Source organism: Echeneis naucrates, chromosome 11 (assembly GCF_900963305.1).
Source record: "Echeneis naucrates chromosome 11, fEcheNa1.1, whole genome shotgun sequence".
Classification (NCBI taxonomy): Eukaryota; Metazoa; Chordata; class Actinopteri; order Carangiformes; family Echeneidae; genus Echeneis; species Echeneis naucrates.
In genome coordinates this window covers 5,513,378-5,526,353 of record NC_042521.1, presented here as the reverse complement: position 1 = coordinate 5,526,353, position 12,976 = coordinate 5,513,378, and the positions used below count along the sequence as shown (strand labels likewise).

At 38.2% G+C, this 12,976-nt stretch overlaps 2 protein-coding genes across 2 annotated transcripts; both read right to left on the bottom strand.

Annotated features, from left to right (window-relative positions):
• Nucleotides 1-106: 106 nt before the first annotated feature.
• Nucleotides 107-6,263, bottom strand: clic1 (chloride intracellular channel 1). The gene is made up of 7 exons (XM_029513762.1): nt 6,147-6,263; nt 5,850-5,915; nt 4,454-4,563; nt 3,933-4,058; nt 3,551-3,657; nt 2,971-3,152; nt 107-2,819 (listed from the first exon to the last, which is right to left on the bottom strand). Exons 2-7 carry the CDS (start codon nt 5,889-5,891, stop codon nt 2,658-2,660), a joined length of 729 nt encoding a protein of 242 aa, XP_029369622.1. The 5' UTR covers nt 5,892-5,915; nt 6,147-6,263; the 3' UTR covers nt 107-2,657.
• Nucleotides 6,264-8,772: 2,509 nt separating this feature from the next.
• LOC115051167 (sperm acrosome membrane-associated protein 4-like) lies at nt 8,773-11,748 on the bottom strand. Its single transcript, XM_029514494.1, has 3 exons — nt 11,575-11,748; nt 10,175-10,285; nt 8,773-9,176 (listed from the first exon to the last, which is right to left on the bottom strand). The coding sequence occupies exons 1-3, from the start codon at nt 11,624-11,626 to the stop codon at nt 8,953-8,955; spliced, it is 387 nt and encodes a 128-aa protein (XP_029370354.1). The 5' UTR covers nt 11,627-11,748; the 3' UTR covers nt 8,773-8,952.
• Between the last annotated feature and the right edge of the window lie 1,228 nt (nt 11,749-12,976).

Sequence of the window (12,976 nt, the reverse complement as noted above, 5' to 3'; positions counted from 1 at the left end):
TTGTTGCTATTTAAAATTTTAATGCTCTGCTTTTATTTGTAATTTTTTTGGCAATCTGAGAGCTGTTTTCTCAAGAAAAAAAAACAAAAAAACAAAACACCAACTAATTTGTTATCAATATATTTTTATTGAGACATTAATAAATGCATCTTTGAAGCGCCTTTATGTATAAAATACATTTCTGCTGTGTTATTAATTTGATTGTCTTCATTGTCGGTCTAAATCTACTGGTTTAGTGTCCACAACACACTTTAGATCCTGCGGACTTTTAAGTGCAACTATTAGACTAAATGGCAAACAGATTTTTCTTTTATAAATGAGGTTAAACATTTGGGCAGAAATGCTTAGCGACAGGAAACAGAAAAGCACAAATACAGGTCCCACTATAAAGACATTTAGATTAAAACATTTTAAAAAACGAGAGTGAGAACAAACTAATGAAAGTCATTTTAAGTGTCCCTGAAATTGTTTCATGTTTTATAGTAAGAAGTTAAAAGCTCTTCATCTTGGAAAGTGGAAATGATAAAATTAATCAACAATGAAATTATTCAGACATGACTCCTTTATATATTGGACCATTTTAGAAAATTGGGGAAATCCACAACAATTCAGTCAAAAAAAAATACATCACCCCTTCGATCAACACTGTACCACCCAGTCTGTCAGTGAAGGCTCGACACGTGATTAAGACTTCTGCAGAAAAATAACCAACTGTGCTCATACCAGGTGTCTAATATACTCAAAGTCTGTGGACAAGATTGCTTTTCTTAATTTGTTTAAATTGCACTTCGGTTTTAATTCTCTTAGAGGTTTCACCCTGATCTGAAAGATTCACCAACATGAAGAAGCAACAAAGGTGTTGGAGTCTCGATCACAAGCTGACTCTGTAAATACCAATTTGCATTGTGCCTTGCAGTTGATAACATCCTCACCACAAGCTGCTTCTACAGTCTGAAGTAATTATCAGGTCCAACTCTACCGAGCTAAAGAATTTCATTTCATGTTTACAGTTAATGTTGCAAACTTCAAGTGTGGATAAATCCAAATGGCAACATATGACACTGAAATATCAGTGTGCAAGAACAGTCTATACAAAATCTAATGATATTCTACATTCAGCAAATCCCATGAAAAATAATACTGATATAAACAGCTGGAGCATCATGGTTTTCTAAAAGGTCTCTTAAAACATCAAAACTTCATGGACTAGGGGAAAACTCACGGGGAATCATCCTCCGGGCTGTTGAGATGTTTCAATCTGAACTAAAAGGGGCAACAGACAGATGTTGCTATAAGAACGTTTTCATCATGAGACCTGAAGTGATCCCTAAACTTAGACAACAGAAATGATTAGCAAACAGCAGCATACAGAGAGCTTCTCATAACTCTGGTGTCATTGTGTCAGATTCAGAGACTGCAGGTCAGGTTATTTCACTGTAAGATCTGTGACTTATTTTTAAAGATTTGGCTTCAATAGATGATGCCAGATGATGTTATGAAAGATATATTTTATGTTTTAGCTTCACGCAGAATATGCAATATAGAAAAAGAAAATTAGTGGGACTGGAAATAAGAAAAAATATAGAATAAGGCTTGGCGTGTAATGTTAATGACAGCTGCCATTGCTGCCTTCATTGTGCATGTTGTTTTTTCCCCTAAAAACAGAACAACCGTCACCTCTTTATCACCAACAACTTCAACCAGATCTTCCTTTTTCTCCCCTCAAATATAAGCACAATAAGCAGAACAAAATCAATTGTTGGCAAAATGCCCTTACAGCAGCTCACAAACAAGCTCAGTAATCTTGAATAATCCTTCAGGCCTGTGATGGGAGCACAGAAAGAGGAAGTTTGAGTCTATTGAAACGGTTTCCTGTCTCTATAACTGTTTTCAGGTCTGCCCCACTAATGTGAGGCCTGCACTGCAACCCCTTCCTTTCTGTGGTAGGTACTATGAAGAATAAGAAACCTTGATATATAAATGCAAGTTAGCTCATGTGAAATACTGTAATTCTTGACTATGTCTACTGACACACAAACCACAAAAGACACTGGCAGGTGAGCTGGTGCTGTTATGCATGTGTGTCACTGGGGGGGAAAAAAAAAAAGTAAGAAAAACCCCAAAGATTACAAAGACCAAGGTGGAATCAGCTTGTGAGGCTTGCGAGGTGCTTGTAAAAAAGTTTGATCTGGTAGGCAGCTTTGTGTCTGTTAAATTCTCCCTTTAAAAAAAATGAATTAAAATAAAAATAACTAGTCACCGTCATCAAGTTGGAAACAAGAACCACCTCCAACTACAGTGTGTATTTACTGATGTCAAAACTGTACCCAGACAAGCAAGACTGTAGTCATAACTGTGTAGAAATGAGTGTGTAGGTGTGTGTTTTTTGTGCATATTTCTAACTCCTGTGCTTCTATTTTTTCCCTGTTTCCAGTAAAATGGTCAAAACACTAATTACAAATCATCTAATATTACTGACACTTGAATAAATGACTTTGTAGATGTAAAAAGTCTCTTTACATCAGAAAAGAGTAACAGATCGACCACATCTGTCGCAGAGTGAACGCTTGGTTTTTGCTGGTGTATGCATGTGTTGTTTTGTACTTTTGTATGTTGTTCTGCTGGTGCATTTATGAATTGTGCATACTGCTGTCCTTTTACTTGAGAACTTTGGCTACGGAGGAGTAGGCAATGTGGATCTCATCATCAATTGGGCAGGTGGAGGAAAACTCCTCCCGGGCGTATGCAGCGTTAAGGTACCTCCAGAGGTGTGTTAGATGCTGAGGAATGCTGAATTGTCTGTACTTCAGACACACAACCTGGAGGGAAGAGTGTTATAAAAGAGAAACACAATCAGCGAGTGATATGTAGACAAACCTTCAGTTTCAGACTAAAAACATGTTCTCAGCATCAGAATTTATTACTGCCGGGCCCATTCCCTTTGCTGCAGAGCTTAAAAGAGAAGATTACCTTCACAATGTGGAGTTTAGGCAGCAAGTTGCAGTCAGCCAGAGTAAGCTCTTGGCCATCCAGGAAGGGGCGGGATGAGGAAGTGACCTCATCGGCGCTATTCTCGTCGATCTCATCAGGAAGTGGCGAGCCAAGGTAGTCATCCAGTTTCTTCAGAGCCTTTAGCAGGCCCTTCTCTAGATCTGAACACGTGTGCACAGAACATATTCAAATTCTTGTATCACAGAAATCAGGTTAGATCTGTAATGGTTTCAGACAAATTTTTCCCTTTAGTGTCTGAAATATGTGAATTAATTATATTAAATAAACACAATTTGTGCTCGATCACCCAACACTGAGTGGCTAGGCACAAAGAGCAGCAGGCCACCTGTTAAGCCCAGGAAATAATGTTATTAACTCAGATACTCCCTGCTGGTTTTGTTTTGTCCGGCAGAATGAGCTCAGCAATGTTTGTATAAATTATTATTACATTAATAAAACTACTAGAAATGTAGAAAAACAAAGTCTACACAAAACACAGGATTTGATTTTATAATAGACTGTAATTAGACTTCAGATTTAAAGCGATTATATCTCTTACTTTCATTGGCCTGAGGGTTTGAATTCTTCACATAAGCAGAGAATTTAGAGAAGACATCCATGCCTGCAGTGTTGGATTCTGGGTTACGAGCAGCCAGGCGAGGATACCTGAGAAAACAGAGAGATGAATAATAATTCAAATATAAAAGTATTTCTGACTTAATCTTGTGACTAGGAGTCAACGTGAAGGTATTATTTTTTTTGTCTGCATAATGCCAGACAAAAGTGAAATATTCAAGTAAAAATATCTTTCAATATTCAACAAAGTCCAGTGACATTTAATTCTTAGATTTGGGAAGCTAAAATGTGAAAAATGCCTTGAATAACATACTGATAGATTGAATTAATTGTTTTAGCTCTGAAAATAACATCATTGAGATTACTTTGGTGGACAAAGGTTTTCCTCCAGGAACTCCTCAATCTTGTTGGTGTCAGTTTTCACCTCACTGCCATACAACAGGAAGGGAGGCTGAGCACCAGGAGCCAGGTCCTTCAAGATATCAGGCTTCCTAAAGATAGATAGAAAAGGAAACAATCAGAGAAATGGGACAGAAAAAGTGGAGAAGGATAGAAAATTCATCTCCCGACCCAAAAAAAAAAAAAAAAAAGGGAAGCTGAGAAAAAATATCAACCTACAGGAAACTACTTTTTTTGCAGATAAAACACGCCCAACTTTCACCAAAACAGTGCTAGTGTTGCTTTATATCTTTTAACAACTGTTAAATGAATGAAATGCCTCCCGCTCCTTTCCTGGATGGTACATTTGGGAACATTTAAACAGCAAGCGGACATTCTTATGTTGTGCCATTGTAAACCTGTAGCACTGACAAAGAGAACACGAACACACACGAACACACGAACACACACACACACACACACACACACGAAAGATGTGTGTTTTCACCTTTTCATATCCACTGTGGTAACATCAAAAGTTACTCCTTTCAGCCACAACACCATGAAGAGACGCTGGGAGAAAGGACAATTGCCGATGCTTTGGCCATCACTCCCAGCCTAGAAAAAAAAAACAAACAAAAAATTTGCTATATGCACCATTTATTTTGTATCTTATTGTACCTTTTAATATCTAAGCAGTAACTATAAATAATTTTCATCATAGCTTATTTGAATTATCATTATATTGTAGAAAGATTTGTTATAATTTCTTGCAGATTACACTGCGTTATTAAAATAGCTGGTTTTCACTCTAAAATTGCGGCAAATCAATTTTCTACTGCCTTACAGCAAACTTTTTTATCTTATGTTTATCCATACTATGCAAAATTAGCATTCAGGTTACTGCCTCTCAAGTGTGCATATTTGTGCTATGCTTTTTTTAAGCCATTGTAATTTAAGTATTTTAGGAATGGGGAAAAACAAGCAATTTAGAAGAAATCTGAATGGTCCTTAAGAAAATGATAATGGAGGTTTTGTGTTTCCCTTTTTCTGGCCATTTTATTGATGCAACAGTTAAATAGAGAAACAATCAACAGATTCATCCATGATTAAAAATAATTGTTAGTCACAGTATTAGATGAAACATAAATCATTCTTGCATCAAAACACAGCTCGTATGGCTGCTTAGGAAAAAAACCCCAAACAGCTTCAAAATATATTGTGTGTGGCTGCAGGAAGCTGCATCTTACTGTGTCATCCTCTATCTTTTTTTTTTTTTTTTAAAGATCTGCACTTTCTCTCTCAAAGATTAAATCTGGGAATATGTAAAAACTGGTCAAGTTTCACCATAGTGTACGTGAAGAATTTGTGGTATGGAGTGTCAATAAGTGAGCTGACTGGAAAGCACGATTTAGAGAAGTTACAACAGCATCTTTCACCCCTGAAGAGGAAAAACAGAAGAGGGTGGTGCACATGTTCGCACAGAGGAATCATTATTGAAACTTGTGTAGGGCCATGAGGGGAGACATGCTGGATATATATGTTTATACAACACAGCACGTTTTGGTGCTCAAACTAAAAAGGGATTAGCTGCCTGACCAACAAACTAAATATAGATTAAAGTCGACTGGCCATGAACCCAAACGTGCATTTAATTAGATTAGTCTGAGTGTTATTTAAAAAAAAAAAAAGAAAAAAAAAAAACTCAGGTGGACACCATTACTATTAGAAAGTCAAAGTTAACAAAACTCACACTGTGTGTCGTGGAGATATATTATCTACATGCTGAGAGTCCTGAGATAAGAGACTGAAATAAATCAATGTCACTTGAGGTCGCAGGCTGCTCGTCACTTTTTTGGGTGTGATGCATTTCTTTCTTTCTGCTTCATCATTCAATCGCTTACCTTCACAAAAAGTTCAACTTTGATCTGACTTGCGTCGCTCATCTTCACCTGCTGATGCACGAAACCCTTTTTTTTTTAGAGAGAGAGAGAAAAAGAAGGCAGGAAACAGATATAAATACAACCAAGTGGTCAAAAACGAAGCTAAATGAAAAGCTCGAAGTCGAAACCGGAGCCGAGCCAAACCAAACCCATCTTCTGCCACAGAGCCGTTTCAAAACTTCAGCCAAAAGCAAAAGGAGCGACGAACTGTGTGTGTAAACGAACAGAAAAAGTAAAAAATAAAGCCTCGGAGCTCACCTCGGGCCGCCGGAGGTCGTCGCCTGTCGCCTGTCGCTGGCTGCTGCTGCTCGGTCCCTCCCGGTCGAGCCGCCGTCTCCGTAGTTACGCAGATCGTCCATTTCCTGGTGCCGCGCGGCACGCAGCGCGCGCAGCGGACACGAGTGGCGTTCAGGGCCGACAACGACACGAACTTACAAACTTAAGCTTAAGCTAACTATAAAATTTTTAAAAAGAAAAAATATGAATTTTAAAAAAAAAAGAAAAAAAGAGAGGCTAGCACCGAGTGAGAGAGGGGAGAGGTGTGGATCTTCAACTGACCTCTGTAGTTACTACTTTCAAAGGAGAAACGGAGCTTTGTGGAGAAAGTTAGATTTGGCTGACTGGATGTGAACGCCGCCTTAAAATCTGCAGGATATTGGCGTATAAAAGCTGCAGTCACACTTTGTTTACTGGGCCTGCAAACAACACCTGCTGCTATTTAACAGCAGCTGAAATGACAGTTAGATATTGTGGAGGAAGTGTTTCCTGAAGTTGCATTAGGTGTGCGTTGACCTCGGAAGTGTGACTTTGTGTGTTTGGATTCAGTCTTCACTCTCATGCCACTGCAACGTGAAACTCAACGAGACTTCCGGCAACAATGCCAGTTTTCCACACGCCTTTAGGCTATTTTCCCTTTTTATAACCAGGACAAATATATGATGGGGGGAGGGCAATTTTATTGTATTTGTACCTCTTTAACTTTGGTCGAAAATTATTTAAAACTTTTTGGTCATACAATATCAACAGTTACATTCCAAAGGTGCATACATTATTACTAAAAGCACTTTCGACTAAATTGTTGTGTGCTGTACTCTGTCTGGACAATTTTGCCTCATCTGTTTAAAATAAGAAATCCTTATTCTTTGTACCAACCATATAAAGATGTCTTTAACTGTTTTCACTGTTAACATAAATTGCAAGCCATCATCTCTCTGGCGTAATTATGTCAAACAATCAGTCAGTCGATCAATTAATACATCCTCAAAACGAAAATATAATCTGCACAGCTTTCATGTTAGCATTCAAGATGGGAAATGGGATGGTAGTTGGAAAATTGAAGGAAAGTAGGTTAGTCTGAGAGAGACTTAAAATTTGAACTGAATGTCAGTATCGAGAAGAGCTACATATTTCAATCCAATACTTTAGCTGGAATGTATTGGATGAAACGTGTGAAATAATAATAACAACCAAGCTCTGGAGAAAATTACTGGGTATCATACCGTCTTAAAAAGTATTAATTATATACTCCTTCTGCCAAAACAGTCCTCCTCAGTCAGCAATGTTTTTGTGTGTGTGTGTGTGTGTGTGTGTGTATGTGTGTGCCAGCAACACACAAAAAGACAACTGAAGGCAATAACTGTGCTGTTGCCTTTTGCACAGAATACACTCAAAGTCTCATGAGATGAAAGTACAAAATAAATATTAAAAATGTTATTTAATTCATCAAAAAACAAAACACAGCTCTGAACAATTGTATTTGCAGTACATTTAATGGCCAGCAGAGAGAAGCATTGAGCTTTGGCTTGCTGCCATCATGAAGAGGGCACAAAAAACTGGTACAGGTTCAGTCCAAAAGTCTGGAAAATCAATAAAGTGTGATGGGGAAAGTTCTGCTGGATTTCATGAGCATGTAACACCAACAGTCAAAGCCTTAATTATACACATCATGGAGTCCAAAGCTGAGATCCAGAGGCCTTTGGGAGCCTTTAATAAACTCTCAATGGGCAGTTTAAAAACATTTACTGCAACTTGTCTTAAAAGTTGCTTCTGCAACCTTTTAGAAATGTACTATAGTTTTTATTTTCCGCTGCAAAACGGACAAATAGCCCATCTCATGCAGAGATTTGTTGGAAAGTTGTTAGATATTGGAAATGGACCAATTTGTAATTTGTTACATTTAACAACACCACACAAACTTAAGAAAAACAACTCGAGTGCATTTTTCCTGCAGTGCTTTTTGGACTCTGTACAAAATGAATGAATATTTATGGCATGTCATGAACTGGATAAAACTGTAGGACAGAATTTAAATAGTTGCATTAATATTAACTAGTTTGCATCCAGACAGATGGCATTAAAACACACACTTGACCTTGCACAGAAGCTGAGACACCTGATTATTTGTCAAATAAATGTTTTGATTTTAAATCTCAAGTTCCACATGCTTTGAATTTTTTAAAATCAATGTATTTTTCTTCTTTTTTTTTTCTATTTATATATGCTGCATTTATTGCTCTGCAGAATATTTACATTATCTGCTGTCATTGTCACATTATCACACACGTGTACATTATCACACTACTCTTCTGGGAGTGACTCTACTATGAAAAGTAGCTGACAGCTATTGACATCTCAACATTTTTACAAAGCATTAAACGCTGTCACCTATTTTGACATGTGTACACCTTCGTACTTGTGAACAGAGGCGAGGAGGGGCAAAGAGTTCCCGTAAGAAAATTAGGGCCCTCTAAATGAAACAAAGTTTTATTTCTACATTTCTAACATGCAGATTTAAACGCTCCTCTTTGCCCACATTGTCACATTTTGAAAATTTCAGTCTGCTCTAATACCATTAAGCTGTTCATAATGATGACAAGACACAGAAAACAGGGTTATAATTTCTTTTTAATTACACTTCATGACTTTCACTGAAATGATCAGTTGATTGGGAAATGAGGCAAATCAAGTAATGACTGGACCAGGACTGATACACATTGGACGTGATTTAGTAGAAACAGTAAATAACCACACTAATACAGAAGACAGGGGGCACATCATTGCAAAACTACAGTTCCCAGGTGCCCAACAGAAAAGACAGGATGGCAGTGCACAAGGCCACGGTCAAAGAGATGTGCACAGATGAGGCGCCGTTGCACAGTTCTGTGGTACAACACTGGAAACTGCTGGTGTAACCTGCACCCAAGATGGTGCCAGTCAGCGTCCTTCCACACAGGTCTGAGTCCAGGCAGCCGCGAGTTTGCAGGGTGAGCGACCCAGTGGCGTTAAACTCTGAGAGGATCACAGAAAAAGAAGAGCAAATTAAAGTCTGCCGCAGGTCTCTGTTGCTTTAACAGTTTCACCAAAAAGTTGCTAACTACTTCATGAGCCCACTTTGTCATTCATTCAATTTAATTCATGAAATCATTTTCTTTGTTAGATTTTAACAAAACTCTGCATATTCTACGTATAACCTGTCAAGAAGTCCCCTTCAGGATTCACATGATTATTCCTGGAATGGTGAATAGATCAAGCGCTCCTCCTGAGGAAGTCAGTGCCCTTTTCAGATGCCACAACTGCTTTGCTTTTAGCTTTTGGCTTGAGCCAATTCACATCCTGTGAATTGCCTTATTTATTTGATTTTGTTGTTGTTGTTGAGGTCGATAATCCTAATTTTGTTCTTTTTTGCAGTGTTGAACTCAGGCACACACAAGCAGGCAATGCAATGTCAGGGAGTTACAGTAGCTCAGTCAGTGTCTTTGGACTGTAGAAGGAAGTGTGAGATCCCGGAGCACAACCTCAGACTCAGGGAAAACATGAAAACCCATGCAATGCTAAACACACTTCAGATGCTGCTGTTCAGATAGCAAAAGGAAAGTCACAAAAGTGAGGATTTGAAGGAATCACTGGAGCTGACTGATTTCTCTGGCCACAGGTGTGTGGAGCACAGTGATGATGATGATAGTTGCAGTAAATCTTGAAACCAAGGAGGAGTCATCTTTTGAAGTGGAACAGGTTTGACCAGTGATTAAACCCAAGGGTTCAATTTCCTTTTTCTGCTGCATTGTGAAGGTTTAATGGGTGTGTTAAACCTTCACAATGGACACAGGAAACCGGAGATGATTACTTGTGATACATTAACTTATGGACACTGTGTGCACTGTCCCCATCCTTTTTTCTCCCATCATATAATTGATCATGAGTCATAAATGTAACCATTATGAAAAAAAGATCTCTATATAAATCTGCATCAGAAGCTTTTAAAATGCTTTGAGAGACCAGTTCCTTACGTGCTTCTCCACTGTAACAGCTCTCAGTTGCATTATTGCAGGTGACGTCACTTCCAAACAGGCATGTCCCAAAAACGCCCAGAGGACACTGACGACATGTCAGGCAGTGTGCTGTGCAAAGAAAATCAAGAGTTGGTGATAATCAGATTCATGAAAACCAGCTCAACAACATTCTTCTTTAATTTGATTAGGTTAGATTTCCTGAAGCCATTTTAACACTTACTTGTTCTCATCTACTGTTAAAAGTTGAGTTTTGGTGAAAAAGCAATGAGAACGAATGAAATCTTAAACTTGAAGTCTTCAGTATTGTGATTTCATAATAAAAACAGATCAAAAGTATATGGCATTGTTTGATTCAATGTGTTTAAGAGTTCTTTTGTGAAAGAGGTGTTTTTCTCTTTTCTGTTTTTTTTCTGTGCCTAGATAAATGATTAAAAAGCAGCTGAAGGTGTTGATGCACTGAGCGGGAATGTGATGAGGCATGTGACTGTCACTGTAAGCAGGATAATATCTGCTAGTTTAAGTCATCAGTTTAAAGTGGTTTCTCCGATAAACCTTTTGGTGAATCTGTCTGATTCCGTCTGAGCTGCTCAATTTGGCAGATTTAGTTGGTTTCTCCTTGTTCTTCTGTCAACTTTAAACTTTAAAGCTGACTGTAGAATTGTTATCAGTGAATAAAGTTATCTTTAAGATTATGCCTATCCTCACCTCATTTGCTTTTTTTTCCATATAAATGAGGATGCACTGTGCTCTGTCTAATTCTAATTAGATCCTAATTTATACACACTCTGGGCAAATTAATGTTCATGTAAACTTTTATATGTCTTTCTTTCCTGTCACAGTCCTTTTCCCAGAAAGATATTCACCTCAAATTCAGGAAACAAGAAACTCCAGATGTTTCATTTTGATTTTAAATAACAATCTAGTCTCACAATCAGTCGAGAACAGGAATCCCTGCTGGGATCTGTGGCACTGCGTCAATAAGCTTGACCACAGTAAAGCCACCTGAGCTTCAGTTGTGAACAGCAGTGAACTGAGCCATTAACCTATGTCTCTGTTTGTCTCAAGACATTGTCCTTAGAACAGTTTGTCTCAGATAATGGGCCTCAGCGCAATTAAGATAGCAGCTGCTCCTTTAGACAACATTTCTCCAGCTGTTGGTTGATACTGACCGCAGACATGGTTAGTTAATAATTAGTTCAGACAAAACCTAGTCTGAAAGGCACTCACTAATGGAGTCAAGACTTTGATCTCAAGATGCTTCATATTGATGATTAAATAACATACAAATATAATGGTGAGATGAACAAAGAATTTGGTTTAACTAAATAAACAGCTGAATTTTCGTGAATCAACATATACTGTTCACATGCTATCGCCCCACCTCCACTTGAACTTACCTGCTGCGATGAAGGCGCTCAGGAGAGTCAGTGCTTTCCAGATGTTATTCATAATTCTCAGGGATTAGGAGGACAATGGGCTTTGTGAATCGAAGAAACGTCAAGGTCTGACTACAGTGCTCTGTGGCTGTTTGAAGATGCAATGACAACATTTAAGGCTCAACGGAAATGCGTCAAGGATCAAAAATGAGGTCTATCAGGTTTCGCGTTTCAAGAATGTAAAGAGGAAGTCTTAAAACACTTCCTGAAAGATCCCATTCTCAAGACATTAACAGCCAAGAGGAAAATAAAATTCGCAGGCATTCATTTACAGCACGTGCAGCTTCAACTCTTAATGAACCTACAGTAAAACGTGATTTCAGCACCGAAAATGTGTCTCAAAGGTTTTCAGCCATGCACTGTACAACGACAGCAGTGTGTACACAAATTATCAGGTCACATGCAAATAAAGACAGCAGCTTGTCACTAACAGGAACCTTTTGTTTAGTTTTTAAAGGCTCCCGTTGTTCCAAACAGGATGGAGGCTGCTGGTATGGCAAGTGCAGCGAGGACAGCATAACGTTCTACCTGTAAAAACCGTCGCCATAAACGCTGTACAGACCTATAGCGACGTCTTCATTTTGTCCTCGCACAAATATTTGGTGTTTTTCAGAAACTGCAGCAATATGAGGTGTTCAGTCATCCAATTGATCAGGTGTGCGTCTGAACTGAATCTATGAACTTTAAAAACCAAAAGCAAAGAGAAAGCCAAATGTGGCTTTGGCCTTTCCTTTGTGTGTGTGTGTCAGGACATGACTTTCAAAAGCTTTTGATAACAAATGAGGAGAAAGTGACAAAGCCTATGTCAATAATGACAAATTTCTCAACAATAAGATGCTGAGTCACTCCGAGACTGCAATAGTGACATAAGATTTTGTCCTCCCACATGGACCGTGGCATCAGTTTTTACCTTTACCCCAGACACTAATGATCCGAAGTGTAGAACTGAATATAAATATAAACAGATCACCAAATCATCCAGCTGTAAATTTCAGCAAATGCATGAGCTAATGTTTCACATCCCGTGGACTGATATCACAACAGCATCACCAGGATATTTACTCACAGTCACTCACACATTTCAATATTCAAATAGTTCGACGTTATTGGAAATGCGTGAGTTATAAAAGTCAAGTCTGTACAGAGGGCAGTTCCAATTAACTAAAACTGGAATCGTGCTGAAAAAAATTGCAGCAATTTTGTTTGTTTCTAGTCTTTATGCTAAGCTAAACTAACCAGCTGCTAATCTACTAATTCCGTAACCAGCAAGAAGGCTAAAATATTCATCAAAAGTTTATTTGTATTAAATTAAAAGAACATTTGGGTATTTATAACAGATTCAAATGTTATCATTTTATTATTT

What these genes read in the sequence shown, in the direction of transcription:
- LOC115051167 (XM_029514494.1), bottom strand. Translation starts at nt 11,626, where the DNA reads ATGAATAACATCTGGAAAGCACTGACTCTCCTGAGCGCCTTCATCGCA. An exon ending in GAGCGCCTTCATCGCAGCAG is followed by an intron (nt 10,286 to 11,574) that starts GTAAGTTCAAGT and finishes TTCTTTGCACAG; the next exon opens with CACACTGCCTGACATGTCGT. An exon ending in CTGTTACAGTGGAGAAGCAC is followed by an intron (nt 9,177 to 10,174) that starts GTAAGGAACTGG and finishes TGATCCTCTCAG; the next exon opens with AGTTTAACGCCACTGGGTCG.
- clic1 (XM_029513762.1), bottom strand. Translation starts at nt 5,891, where the DNA reads ATGAGCGACGCAAGTCAGATCAAAGTTGAACTTTTTGTGAAG. An exon ending in ACCACAGTGGATATGAAAAG is followed by an intron (nt 4,059 to 4,453) that starts GTGAAAACACAC and finishes ATCTATCTTTAG; the next exon opens with GAAGCCTGATATCTTGAAGG. An exon ending in GAAAACCTTTGTCCACCAAA is followed by an intron (nt 3,658 to 3,932) that starts GTAATCTCAATG and finishes CTGTTTTCTCAG; the next exon opens with GTATCCTCGCCTGGCTGCTC.